This window comes from Dromaius novaehollandiae, chromosome 1 (genome assembly GCF_036370855.1).
Source record: "Dromaius novaehollandiae isolate bDroNov1 chromosome 1, bDroNov1.hap1, whole genome shotgun sequence".
Lineage (NCBI taxonomy): Eukaryota > Metazoa > Chordata > Aves > Casuariiformes > Dromaiidae > Dromaius > Dromaius novaehollandiae.
The window spans coordinates 24,121,469-24,135,712 of NC_088098.1; the positions used below are offsets into that span (position 1 = coordinate 24,121,469).

Consider the following 14,244-nt stretch of genomic DNA (forward strand, 5'->3'; position numbering starts at 1 on the left):
CTCAGCATGGGCAATCTCCAGAAAGATTTTCCGAGAGTCTCAAAATGGGCAATCTCCAGAAGGCACAATTGACAGTGAAAGATTAGGATGATACAGAAAGTCATTTATTTGAATAATAAGATATTTTCAGTTACACTGTATAGCATTACTGTTATGATCGTAGTTAGAAGTCCAAACTGTCATGCTTCTGGGCATAAACCAACTGCTGCTGTGAAAAGCCCTGTCATCATGTTAGTCCGCAGTGTGTGCATTGCACATGCACACAAATATATATGTACACACTTTAAGTTCTCTGGTTGTACTATTGGCCTCATTGCTAAAAATTCTGGCTCTAGGCTGGATAAGCAAAATTTCACACCTAATTGTATTTAAGGAGAATTTTTATTAAAATTTCATTGTGAAATTAAATCCACATGTAGTTCACTCTCTGAACTATATCACATTTTAAGCCTTAAAGAACTTAAAAGCAATATAATATTTTATTTTTTGTGCCAGGTGTTTTGAAGGATCAAGAGAGGCCTTTGAATAGTCTACAAATTCATCCTGTATTAATGCTGAAAATATTTCAAACTGTTGGAAAAAAAGGAAGCGTCATTCTTACAAGGGAACTTGTTCTAGAAAGCTAAATAAATGATAATGAAATCAGCATCAATCTGATACGGCTTGATCCTAAGTGCATCATTTGGTTAACACGAAAGAAAACAAATACACTCGAATTCTACAGTCCCATCTGTAAAGGTTTTTGGGTCACTGCATTAAAGGTGGAATTTTTATTCTGGCAGAAGAAAACAGGAAGCACAGGGCAAGACTGTGAAAAAGTCACTCGCCTTTACCTCACCTTAAGCTGTAGGCCAAGATGTGAGTCCTGTTGTTTACGTCTTCATTTTACCTATATAAGAAATGGTCTAGAAATAAGTAATTTTCTGATATAATGCTATTTTAAATAGTTATTTCTCTGGACTGAGGGTTTTAACTTGCTCTCATCTTACAAGATACCTTGTATTTCTGGGAAACAGCGTAAAACTTTTTTGAAAGCTTGAAACCCTGAGAGGTGGCCGGTGGCATATGACAGGGCTTCTCGCTCTGCAATTATGTCTCATCCTGTGCAAATAATCTAAGCAGAAAATATAGAAAAAGATCCCATCTTAGGTGTGTTTTGGTACAGTGCTGAGGACTGTTAGCTGTGGTGAGCTAGGAAGCAGAAGCCATGGCAAGCAAGCAAGAGGGCGAGCGCGAGCTTGGGGACTTGCTCCCATGGCAGCAGGGGAAGACAGAAATTTCTGCTTCTGTCACTCATGGAAAGTTTTGAGCGATGAGAAGTGCATGGGCATTTCAGAGATTGTCTCTGGGCCCCCCAGTGACGCCCCCTTTCAATTCAGGGTGCAGAATTGTTATCTGCTGCCTGCTGTTTTTTCATGATTCTCACATTTCTGGATGCATGGTGACTTGGTCCATGGGAAAGGTGCAGCCCACAGAGTCACAGGAGGGCTGAAGTCAGAAGAGGCCTCAGGAGATCCTCTGGGCCAGGCCCCTGCTCAAAGCAGGCTCCTGCAGAGCAGGTTTTCAGGGCCATGTCCAGCCAGGGCTTGAGTATCTCCGAGGATGGAGACACCAACACCTCTCTCGGCAACCTGTTCCAGTGTTCAACCGCCCTCATAGTAAAGGAGTTTTTTTCTTATGTTTGAATGGAGTTTCCTCTATTTCAGTTTGTGCCTGTTGCTTCCTGGCCTTTCCCTGGACACCACCGAGAAGAGCCTGGCTCTGATTCTTCACCTTCTACCCCCATCAGGTATTCCCACAGGGATTTATTTATACAGAGTAAGATGCCCCCAGAGCTGTCTCTTCTCCAGGCTGAGCAGGCCCAGTTCTCGCAGTCTCTCCAGGCAGGGCAGATGCTCCAAGCCACTCATCATCTTCATGGTCCTTTGCTGCACATGTTCCAGGAGGTCCATGTCCTGGGCCCAGCCCTCCAGCTGTGGCCTCCCCAGTGCTGAGGAGAGGGCAAGGCTCCCCTCCCTTGCCCTGCTGGCGATGCTGTTCCTGGTGCGGCCCAGGAGGCCGTTGGCTGCTCCTTGCTGCTGTGCAACCAGTAGCCCCCAGCCTGCCCCGGTGCACAGGGTTATTTGTCCCCAGATGCAGCCCATGGCAGTTCCCGTTGTTGAACTTTACGAGATTGCCGGTTGCCCGCTTCTCGGGGTTGTCAAGGTCCTTCTGAGTGGCAGCACAGCCATGGAGGGAGAACAACCACTCCTCCCAAGGCTGTGGAGTCTGCCAGGTTGCTGAGGCTGCACTCTGTCCCATTGTCCATGTCATCATCAAAGATGTGAACCTGTACTGGCCCCAGTATTGACCCCAGGGTCACAGTGCTAGTGGTGGCCTCCTGCTGGGCCTTGTGCCGCTGACCACAGCCCTTTGAGCCCAACAGTTCAGCCCCTTTTCAGGCTCTCCATGTATCTCACCTGCATTTCCTCAGTTTGTCTAGGAGGATGTTAGGGGAGACAGTGCTGACAGCCTTGCTGAAGGCAAGATAAACGCTCTCCCCTGCTCTGCCCTTGTCCACAGAATTAATCACTTTATTGTAGAAGGTGCTCAGGTTGGTCAAACTCCATTTTTCCTTCATAAATCCATGCCGACTTCTTCCCATCACCTTCTTATCCTTAATGTGTTTGGAAATGGTTTCCAGGATTAGTTGCTGCATCACCTTCCCAGCAACCGAAGAGAGATGACTGGCTTGTAGTTCCCTGGATCCTCCTCGTGCCCTTCCTGAAGAAAGGAGGGACAGGTGCTTTCTTTTGTCCTCAGGAACCCTCCAGTTGTCATGACCTTTCAAAAATAATAAAGAATGACTTTGCTGTGACATTGGCCAACTCCCTCAGCACTTGCGGGTGCATCCCATCAGGACCCATGGACTTGTGTCTATACAATTTGTTTAAATATTCCCTAACACGATCCTCCTCCACCGAGGGTAGGTCTTCGTTGCCCCAGACATCCCCTCTGGTCTCAAAGGTCTGGGCTTCCTGAAGGTCAGTCTTACCAGTAAAGACCGAGGAGAAGAAGGCACTGAGTACTTCAATCTTTTCCATATCCTCTGTCGCCAGGTCCCCTGCCCCATTCAGCAGTGGGCCCACATTCTCCCTAGGCTTTGGTTTGCTGCTGGTCTACCTGTAGAAGCCCTTTATGTTGCCCTTCACATCCCTTGCCAGCTCAAAAATCTGTTTGGCATTGACGCTTATTTAACCCAAATGATGAACAACCAGAGTAAACCAGAGCCTTCCTATAGGTGTAGCACTCACCTCTTCCAGGAGGGCTCTTGTCTTGGAGCAGCTGTAAACCCGATCTGGCGTGAGAGCCTGGAGGTGGCCAGCTTGGCCTACCTGGCACTCCGGGGTTTCTCTCCTCTTATTTTGTGCAGTTTACAATGTAAAGAGGTACTGTGCAACCAAACTGTATTAGCTTGTCTTTAAAGAAAAAAAGGGAACTGTGAAAACTTTGAGTTAAGAAGCCCTCCCCCCATACATTTGTAAAGTAAAATTTGGATGAGTTACTATCTGAACCAGATTTCCACAACGCTCATCTCTGTGTTTAGCCAGAGGCCTCCTATGATTATAAGCATAGGCTGCATTCTCCTTTTGATCTAAGCTATACTTCACAAGAAACATGTCAGAAGCATAAAAGCCTAAGGCAACAAACTCTGCCCAGAGAAAGAGAAAACTCTTTTGTCTGACTTGCACAGTCTCACAGATGCCTAGAATTATAATTAAAAGTAAAAAGATTTTTCTAGATAAAATCCGTAGCTCAAGAGTGCGTGTAAAGGAGATGGATACCAGAAACAGTAGGAATAGAATTGCATAAAGATATTTTTGTGTTCCTATAGTTCACCATAGTTCAAAGAAAGGATTTGATTCTTCCCAGGTGTTAAGCATTTTTTTTAAAGATTATTACAGATAATTTCCACACAGATAATGATTCACGTTATTTCATCTTCCAATGGCAGGCCAATATAGTACCCTAATTCAACAGACTTCTGTAGAGCTATATACTGATATGCAAACACATTTACATATTAGAACTGTTCATCACAGCAGTTTGTTTCTTTGAACTTTTGGCTACATATACATTAAATGTGACAGTTTTTTGAGGCGGCTGGCAATAAGGAACACAAACAAATGTATGATACCAAGAGGTGAAGATGACCAATCCTTCTGATCTCTGCGAACCTTCAGTAATTCTGACAGCACCCTTGCCAGGCAAACAAGTGAGTACTATTCCTAGTTTTACAGCTGGAGACATACAGGAACAGTGCTTTAAAGGTGTTTCCTGTGGCTATTTTAGCAATTCAGATGCAAAGCTGGGAATATAAATATTGGTCCATTTCCCATTTCCACATGCTGTCCACTAGCATTTCTCTACCTGTAATCTTATGCCACATCCTGCATTAAATGTAAGCCATTCTTACTTCAAAAAATTGCTTTGCAGGAATAAGGGCCAGAGATAATAAACCTGTCTGGAAATCCCAGCAGTGACCTCACTCATCACCTCACTAGTTTTACTATCTAGCCATGGGGCTCTCTGCTTTCCTATGTCCTCCCTCAGGTCTCATCCTAACAACTGATTTCTCCTGGTGTGGGGCTGGCATTTTTCACCTAGTACAGCAGATGTTGCTTTAATGCAGTACCACTACTCATTTTGACAAATATCCTTCTCCCGTCCAGACTAACATAGAGGCAATCAAGAGGGCAAAAAATGAAATGATGCAACTCATCTCCTGCTGTAAAGAAACAACATCTTTTCACACCAGCTCTGTTAATAGGAGCTTTATCTTTGCTCACTCACATCCTCATTGATTAATAAACTCACCTCCTGGTAATCACAGCCTTTCAAGCTAGACAGCATTTTTAAAACAATGGAAACATCCTCTGAAATGTTGCATATTTCAAAGTTCAGCTGGCAAAGTGGCATCTTCTTTCTGCTGTATCAACTCTACACTTACTTATTTGGTGAAAGGGTTGAAAAAAAAAACCCTTAGTGAATCTATAAGACTGTAGTTTCAAGTCTTGACAGTTAAGAGCACTTGCTTCAGCTTCCAGATCAAATTCTCGATCTTAGCATTGGCTCCATACATTGGCAGAGATGTCTACGGGAAGTTAAGTCATACAATTTTCATTTACAGTGGCAGGGTTAAAACTGAATACATTGTCTAAAACTCTCAGAGTATGAGGATAAGATTTCCTGGTGTAAGCCTGCTGAAAAAACACCACGCTCTCTACTAATTGTGAATAAACTAATACCAATTTTGTTAACGAGCTTTTGGTCTCAAGCAACAAACATTCTATAACGCTCATGTTTTATCTGTATTGGATAAAATACCTGCTTTCTCATACTTGAGAGGTACTAATAATGCAGTAAAAACTGAGCAAGAAATACATAAAAGCATGAATGCAATCACCACGCATTACAGATAAATTTGCCATCAATTCTCTGCCATTACTCATGCTGTGTTCTGTAAACAGCCAAAGCATAAATCTTCTGGAGGTACTTGAAATAGTGGAGTGAATAAAATCTGTAAAGTATGTGGACTAGCTGAAAATTCAAATGAGGATAAAACTGATGCAGGGGATGGGATCGGAAGCCCAGTGTACCATCCAAACTGTCTAGAGAGCCTAAAGCTGCTCTAAGCAAGAGCTTTAAGTGTCCAGAAACCTTGTCTAGACTGTGTGTAGTGGTGAGGGCTTCACCCTAACTGATCTCCTTAATGAAACGCAGTGGTACTGTTGCTTTAAATTGTGAAGTTATTAGTGCTGCTTCATTAACTGAACGGAAAGCCAAGCCCTAGCTGTGGTAAAGCAGATACACCAATCAGATGTTTAAGAACACAAAATACAATTAGAGCTTTGAAGAAGAAGCCAAAAGACAGCAATGCTGCAATACACAAAAGTTTATTTTTAAGTTTTTTCTTTTCTGAAGGCAAAATATAATAGAACCTAACATCAATGTATTCTGTACAACAAAACAGTTTTTATATGAGAACAGACAATTCATGAAGAGTTTTTAAGTCTTAGAACTGCTTCCCTTTTTTTATCATGCTTTCTTGTGGTCAACAAAAAGTTGGCACAGAAGATGTCATGGCAGTCAGTCAGCGGGTGTGCTCCCTCAGATCCTCGTCAGCTGGTGCCACAGACTAGAAGGCAGGATACTTTCTACTTTTTCCATCACGAAATTTAAAGGAGCAAAGAGGGTGCTGAGAAACTGCAAAAAAATCAGATACACATTCAGATCAAAATCCAGGAGACAATAAACCTCAAGAGAAAGCTGTCCAACAAGACAAGAAACTCTTGCTGCATTGCTCCATAAAATCCTCCAGCATGATAAAAATTAACTAATTCATGCATAAAGCCTTTCTGCCAAATTCTGAGCCTTGCATATACACAGATTTCTGGATTTTGTAGTCATGCAAGCAAGAGACCCATTTTTACAAAGATAAATGTAATGGAAACTGCACAAAAGCTCTCACATGACTTACATCCTTGATCTAGGCTCATCCTTGAAAGCTCAACCCAAAACCTACTGAGTTAAAACACAGTGTTTTTCATAAGTGCAGTCAGATCATCTCTCAGAGACAAAATACGTGTCTTCAGATTCAGATTTAAAATGGTTCTGTGTTTTCTACAGATCTGCTATATCCACTGACAGATCTGCTATATCCACTGAAGCATCACTACCTGCAATTTATCCTAACCTCCTCCTCCCACTAAAGAACAGAATGTCATTCTGAAAGAAGTTTCAATATATTAATATTATGATAGACATGTATTACAGAATCAGGTGAATAGAGATCATTTTATCACAGGAAAAATAACATTGCCAGCTAAGCGCCTAAGCACTTGGTCTGCAAAATATATTTAGACTTGTGTACAAAGCCTGGCTCCACTGAAGTCGCAGGAGAATCTGCACTGACAGCAAGTGGTTCAGGATGCCACCTTCTGTACAAGGTGTATCCCTGAGTGATATCTGTCCTGGGGCTATCTGCAGCATTCACGTTTGCCTTGTCATTGCTAACTCCTGCTCTGCTATGATGCTCTCAGTCACAGGGCCCAAGCGGCCAGTGTTGTACAGAGCCATCTGGAAGCCCAGTAACAACTAGGGCTCAGTTCCTCTTCCCAAAGTCATGGGGAACCCAATTTCTGTCCCCAAATGCTGTGGGACATGAAAGGCCCCTTTCAGCTGACTGCCTTCCAGCACAATTAGTGGAAGGCCTGCTATGAGCTGTGAAGCTGTTGAAACAGTGCACATTGTGTGGCCCTTGGAAAGCTCTTGGTGCTCACATTCTCAAACATCACCGGCAGCTACATACCATGCCTGCTCAACATACAGTAGTACCCAGGAGGGTTTAATCTGCATGATTTGGCTTTTTTATGCTTTTTGCCTTTCCCTTTGACATTGACAGTTTCTTACACAGAACAAAAGAAACAGCACCAGCAGTAGAGAAGAAAACAAGGTGGCAGAGCTGCTGATGGCAGAGCTGCAAAAAGTCTGCTATTATTTTAAATTTTAAAAGAAAGCTATCAGCTTGGTTATTTCAAAGCTGGAAGAAAGCAGATTTCTGGGAGCAAATTCTGAATAATGCTGTTTGATTAAAACAGATACTGAAAATGTATCTTTTAAAACTTTTCCACTGCATGGCTGGTTATCTGCATGGAGGAACTGACTATTTATTGCTCAGTCCCTCTGATCTGATCCATATGTTCTCTACCTCAGGCTCTGCAGACGTCCAAGCAGATGAAAGATCTCCCTATGCAAACCTGCTTGCTGAACTAAGACTAATCCATCATAAAGAAAATATTGAAATAGACCATGTCAGTGACCTCAGGCATAGAAAGATATCAAATAAATCAGAGAAAAATCTGTCTTGTTTCACTCATTTTAATAATTTTTGGTGGGATTTAACTAGGAGCTACACTTTCAGACACATATGACTGTTGACTTGATGAATTAAATACTGACTCCTTTGTTATGTCTCTCATTTTTGTTTAAGATATATTCTTACTGCTACCATGTTATGAAAGTACATACATTTTTAACAAATTTGAGCAATTTACAGGATATTGTTATATTTCTGCGTGACAAAACAGAGGAAATTCTAACATATTTACACTGTGTCAGCAATTTTATCTAAACCACTGCAATATGAAATTTGTCCTGTTTGTGGTTGTACTCTGAGTGATCTCCAAAAGCCCTTTGTTAGAAAGCCTAGCAAAAATCATAAGTGCAAGCTAGGAACATGCTCTCCCCTAACCAAGTGAAAACACTAAGATTTGTTGTCATTTTGAAGTTACTTATACTCAGTCCAACTAATCAGTCAAATAGAAGAACTGGGTTATTCCAATTTCTGTGTGGGAAAAATCAACTTTACTTCCAGGAACAGTGTTACATAATTGGCTAGATGCAGTTGGGAATATGTGCTCTTCCCACGGAACTGGCAGACAGCGTTCAGAATAGGTTCTGGCTCTGGAAGACTGCTGCTCTGATGAGGTTTGGCAAATTCCAGTGAATCTGTGCTGAACCTCCCAGAAAAGTAAAGTAGTTTTAAAATACCTTTGATCCCAGCAGCCAGTGGTGTAACACAGGCAGCCCTGGGCGACTGTCACAGTGGCACAACCTGCCTATGGCAAACTCACACATGGAGGGGTTCTCAGTATTCAAGGGCTTTTTCTGCCTTGAAGAGTCTTTTGCTGGCAGGATTCAGCATGTTTGTGGTCCTAGGCCACCCATCTAGCCGAAGCATGGGTCTTGCCAGCATGGGCTCACCTTGTATTGCAATTCCATAAACAGGGTGTAATGGGAGACCTGCAGGAACCACAGACTTCAAGGGCTGACATTTGTTAATCCCTCCTTTGGGAGATCTTGTGAGCAGACATGCTGCCAGTTTTCTCTGATGCTGCTAGTTCACTGCCTGTAGAAGGAGCTCTAAGAACAAAACCTCATTGTGCTGCCAGCTTCAGATACATTCTTTGTTCTGCAGCAAGGCAGGGACAGGGACAGGACTGAGGGTTGTTAATTGTGCCAACATGGGGGAACTGCAGGTTGCAGCAGAAGAGCCCCAAAACAAGGGTCATGCACTTCAAAGACTTAAGGAAAAAACAAACAGAAATCCCTCTGCAAAGAATTTTAAGAACATAGCCCTTAGTCATACACTTACTGTCCACCAAATGCCTAAATACACACTTTAGAAAAAAAGAGGCAGTAATAACATTTCAGATAAGTTTTAAAACTTCACTATGACAGAAGTGATATCTTTTGCTACAGCTGATCTTATTTCCTGTCTTCCAGAGCTGATGAAACAGAATTGTTGACTCAAGAACTGTTGCTGTACCAAACTTCTAACTCTGACCAGGCTGGGTGTTAGAAGACTTGGTTTACTTCAAAGGGAGTCCCTTGGCAATTGTAAAGGAGTCTGAGAAAGTACTTACATTCTGGATTTTGCCAAAGCCTTTCAGACTTGCCTTCCCCCTCCCCCCCCCCCCCATGAAAAGCACCAAAGAAATTGAAATTAAAGCCCCCCAAAAATGCACCAAAGAAACTGAAATTGAAGCCAGAAGGCTTTTTTTAGAAACACAAGACCTGTCTCAGATAAAAATATATTTGAGGAAAAAATATTACTACAGAGGATATTCAGCATTTCTTGGATGAGGAGAACATTTTTTGATCACCCTGGGACTTTTCTAGGAAGTGAATTTTTCATATCCTAGAACACTGGAGCACTGATGCTCTTGGTTTTGCAAAGAAAAAAGCAGGTTTTAGCACAACTGATGGCCCTTCCCCCTCATCTTCCTCTATTTATTAATCCTCGCTGGATTAGAAAAGCAGAATTAGCAGAGACCTCCCTAGATGCAGTTAATAAACACTATGAGGGAAATACTGAAACTATATCTTTCACAGCAGTCTGGGGAAAGAACACAGAGATTTGCCCTCATTAACAGTGCATTCTGTTTCTGCTTATAACAAGAGTTTCTACTGCACTGGAAAACATGGCATAGTCATTACAGCTCTACACTGAACAGAGGGGTTCTGCAAACCATTATTAGCTTATTTCATTGGATTACCTAGGAAAAAAAATATTCCTCTGCCCCCCCCCACGTCTCTCTTGGCAAAACCATGAGAGATCTAGCCCAACAAAAGAGCCATATAAACCAGAGAAGACAGACAGTAATGTTTTACTGCTTAACTCTCTTAATGGTTCTTCACTGTCCCCTTGCTGAGAGTTAGGTCTCTTGATGTTTCATACTTCTGAATATGCGAAAGTTTAATACCGAGCAGTATTTAGCTCAGTTCTGCTATACTTGTGTCTTTATTTACCAAAGAAGAGCAGCAGAGAATACTCACAGCTTTTGCGAAAACCCCCATAAGCTCTGGGAACTGATGTGTCAGGAGGGCTAGCATGGCTGTGAAAGAACATAATCCAGCAGTGAAGAGGATGAAGAACGGAAGTTCTTTCTTGGGGTAAACTGAAACTTCATGAAACGCTGTGGAAAGAAGAGGGGGAAGGGAGTGCATTGTATGTTAAAAAAACATTCTTTCTTACTTGGCTGAAAATGTTTTTGAAGAAAGAAACAAAGAAACATATAGAAGATCTGAATCACCTTAGCCTAGCATTGTTGTGCCAGTTACCTCACTACCAGGTTATTCTGATCCAGACATCACCCTTCTGTCTTCCTCTGGTCCAACCTACATGCTACTTTTGCTGTCCTTGTGTCAGCACTAGCTAAAATGCAGCTGTGCAACAACCAGCCCCAGAAAACTAACCTACAAATAAAATGCCTGGTTTTTACATAGGTTAGTGACTAGCCACATGGCTGCATGTTTGCTAATGCTGACAAACAGAGGTGGCAGAGACATGCCGCTGGGAGCAGCAGTGAGACCAGCCTTTCAGTAGAAGCACAGTTGCCGATTGGTTTAAGCAGGCAGTAAAACTATACCATTTGTAACAGTAAATTCTAGGAATAAATTCTGCAGAACTGAGAAAACTCAACCTAAAGGCATAACATATAAATCCAGAATTTCAGAATTCCCTGCATATTTATAACAATATAACAATCTTTTAATAATTAAAGTTTTAAAACCTGAAAATGAAATTAATAAAGAATTTTAGAGGTGTTTGTTAGCATAAACCAAACGGGGTATGGAAAGATCCTTTACTCTGGTGCTTTGGAGGAAGCAGCACCGAGAAGGCTAAAAGGGTCAAAAGAGGATGATGAGGCTTTCACTGTAAGAAAATATCCTTTACACTTTTATGGTCACTCAGATTCAAGGTGAAAATTTTTCTGGGTTGGTAAAAGTTCTGGGCAACACTTATCTGTTTCATTCAGTCAGTCCGTAGTTTGAAGCTACAGTCAAGATAAATGCAGACTTTGGTGCTGAATCAGAAAAAGTGTTTCAATTTCAACGCCAAATTTATGCTTCTCATATACTCAAATCCTGTGGCAATCTATATACACAAAACACTATTTCTCCATTTTCCCTGCTTTCTCTGCTTCAGTGAACAGGTCTCATCCAATCACACCCACAGATAACATAAGCACAGAGTAATCCAGCAGGACACCTGGCAGGACAATATTCACGACTGCATCCGTCCTGAGAACAGTGGTTTCCAATATAAACAGCAAGAATTTATAAGGGTTTAAAATGAAATATTAAGAATGAAAAATAAATACAATTTTGGTTCTGCAAATTCGTTCAGTTTAAAGAACGTTAAAAAGAAAAAGACAGATAATTTGCAACTTCTGTTTGATTTAAATTTAGAGCTTGGGAAATACTAAGATTTCTGGCATGCAGTTGGTTGCACTTGCGTTTGACAAATGCTCAAACCTATTGTTCTGGTTTATTATCCAGTCATAGCTAAAGCTATGTGATTGATATTTTTAATTAGGGTAGCCTACAAGAGCTCAGCGTTCTGACATCATTCCAGCTAAGCTCTCCTATAGAACACATGCTATTAAAGGGTGTGGACAGGTATGCAAAAACCCTTTATGCGACCTGTGTCTGTCACAGTATGTTAAACCCTTCCCTTCTCAAACCCAAGAGATTTTGCACTGAAAGGCATTTCCCATAACAGCCAGAGCAAACCATGACTATCTACATATGCTGTTAAAGAGTCCCTTGCTTCTAACATTTGACAAGAACAATTAGTTTTACATCTAGAAAGGAGAATGCTGAACTATTCTGCATGACTTTGTCATGCCTAAATCTCCTGACACTCCTCCCTCCCCAGCTCAGTATCCCTCTGAGTAAAGCAGGCAGAACACTCTAAGAGGTGTTGTTGTAATTAGAGTGATTATAATGGGGTGGGGAGATACTGTCAGTTGCCAAGGATTTCTGTGTAATATCAGGGAGAATGTACTGTGAAAGAGAGCCTCACAATGAGTGGATTTTTGCTGTATTATTCTGACCTAATGTTTACCCGCGTAGACTTATTAAAAGTAGCAACACGTTTTTTAGCCCAACCTCAAGAAGTTATGAATGAAAGACTATGAGGACTGCAAATACTAGCAAACCCAGCATTCACAGCAGAAGCAGGCTGTTTTCTACTTTTTCCAGATTCCAGATAAAGATTTCTCTTTATTGCCTTTTCAGAATGGAGAGGGTGAGGGGGGAATCCCCTTGATCACCCTGTGTTTGTCTTCTCTAACCTGACCCTGCAAAGCCCTGCACACGTGTGCACTCCACACGCGCTCACACCAAGTCCCACTGACTTCAGTGAGAAACCCTACTGGCTGCTTCGGCTCTTCCTCTGCATTCCTGTGCTTCGCTGCATGCACTGCAAGTAGTCTCATCAGCTTAGGCTGTAAGACTTCCTGAGGACTGGATCTGTCTCTGCATCTGTATCTTGTGGAATGCTGGGAACACTGTTGGCACTTTGCTAATACATACTACAAACATCTATGATAAATGACTGAGGTAATTTCACATCAATCTCTTCATAATAGCAGACATATCATTAATTGAAGAAAAGCCTCCCTTGCTACTTAGGATTGCTTTTCAGAAAATGTTAGAATAACTTGGCACAACAACTATGTTAATGATCCAGCGGTCTCATGCAGGTTTGATCTTGCCTTGGAATTTAAATAGCTAGTTTGTCTACGTAAGACTGACAAGGCTGGGCAACTGTGCTTTTGGTTTGATGGGATGTTATCCTAGATAAAGGATCAGACATAGTTTCTACTGTCTTGGCAGGAGAGAAGCAGCAAAATCTAACAGATTTATATTCCCTCAGTAATCTCTCTCCCGATCCCCACGCTGTTGACAGCAATAAAGATAGCTAATCGTTATGAATTATGGTTAGAACTGCCTTTTAAACAATCAAGTGAGCTCCAGAGACTCACTGTCAGGTGATTATTCTAATCCAGTGTACCCAATTTAACAGGCATCAATGGAGATCAGCACTGCAAGCCTAAAGTAAACAATTCTTTTATGTGAACATTAAGAAAGAAGAGAAAAGGATTGAACATACATGGTAGTAGCTCTCTATCTGCAGTTTCTGTACAAATAGGGTAAGGGTAGAAAAGATGTCCTTTTTCCAGTGGATAGGGGATCATTCTGAAAGCTGAAAAGAAAAACAACACAGTACACAATTACCGTAAGAGTGGCAGTTACTGGACATACTTAACTGTATTTACAATTTTGAAAACAAATGTAGGCAAAGCACTAATATCAGAATATTCAGTTACATACTTAATTAAATATGTATAATTAATTAAATACTTAATTAAATGCCAAAATTGAAATCTACACTTAGCTTTTAATTTAGCAAGTACTTAATGTTTACTTTTATTCTTGGGAGTAGGTTCTTGAGTGTCAAGTGAGACCACTTTACATGCACATACATAAACGTTTGCTTGGTCAGAGCTCAGTGTACTTACATTCCATAGTCAAGTTTACACATTTTGGCTTAGACTTTTAGGGTCTAGAATTTTTAATTTTCAGGGAAAAAAAAGCTGTATCTGATATAACAGGTGTAGCCTATAAAAATGACCAGCCCAGCTTGTGAATTTGGGCCAATACTTGCAAACTCTGCATCGAGCATAATGGAGATTTTACATGGAAAAAAGTATTAAGCCCCAGTGATTTACCCATCACACTCCAGCACACCAGGTAACACTGTGTGAGTCAGCACAGAGAACCAGTTTTCCAACACAGTCATGTTTTCATTTTATATTTGGCAATCAAAGATTAATAATGAAATATTAAAAC

At 41.4% G+C, this 14,244-nt stretch overlaps 1 protein-coding gene and 1 long non-coding RNA gene across 4 annotated transcripts in view; both read right to left on the reverse strand.

Annotated features, from left to right (window-relative positions):
* Positions 1 to 88: 88 nt before the first annotated feature.
* On the reverse strand, positions 89 to 3,385 carry LOC135327593 (uncharacterized). Its single transcript, XR_010387930.1, has 2 exons — positions 3,294 to 3,385; positions 89 to 2,823 (listed from the first exon to the last, which is right to left on the reverse strand). It is a non-coding gene; the product is annotated as an uncharacterized LOC135327593 (long non-coding RNA).
* Positions 3,386 to 5,920: 2,535 nt separating this feature from the next.
* The window catches only part of ST7 (suppression of tumorigenicity 7), a 158,879-nt gene continuing 150,555 nt past the window's right edge, over positions 5,921 to 14,244 (reverse strand). For all 3 annotated transcript variants that reach the window (XM_064507367.1, XM_026097345.2, XM_026097346.2), the window contains exons 13-15: positions 13,505 to 13,597; positions 10,381 to 10,520; positions 5,921 to 6,246 (exon numbers count right to left, since the gene is read on the reverse strand). In XM_064507367.1, the coding sequence (XP_064363437.1) occupies positions 6,151 to 6,246; positions 10,381 to 10,520; positions 13,505 to 13,597 (329 nt within the window). In that variant the 3' untranslated portion in view covers positions 5,921 to 6,150. The remainder of the gene's footprint in view (positions 6,247 to 10,380; positions 10,521 to 13,504; positions 13,598 to 14,244) is intronic.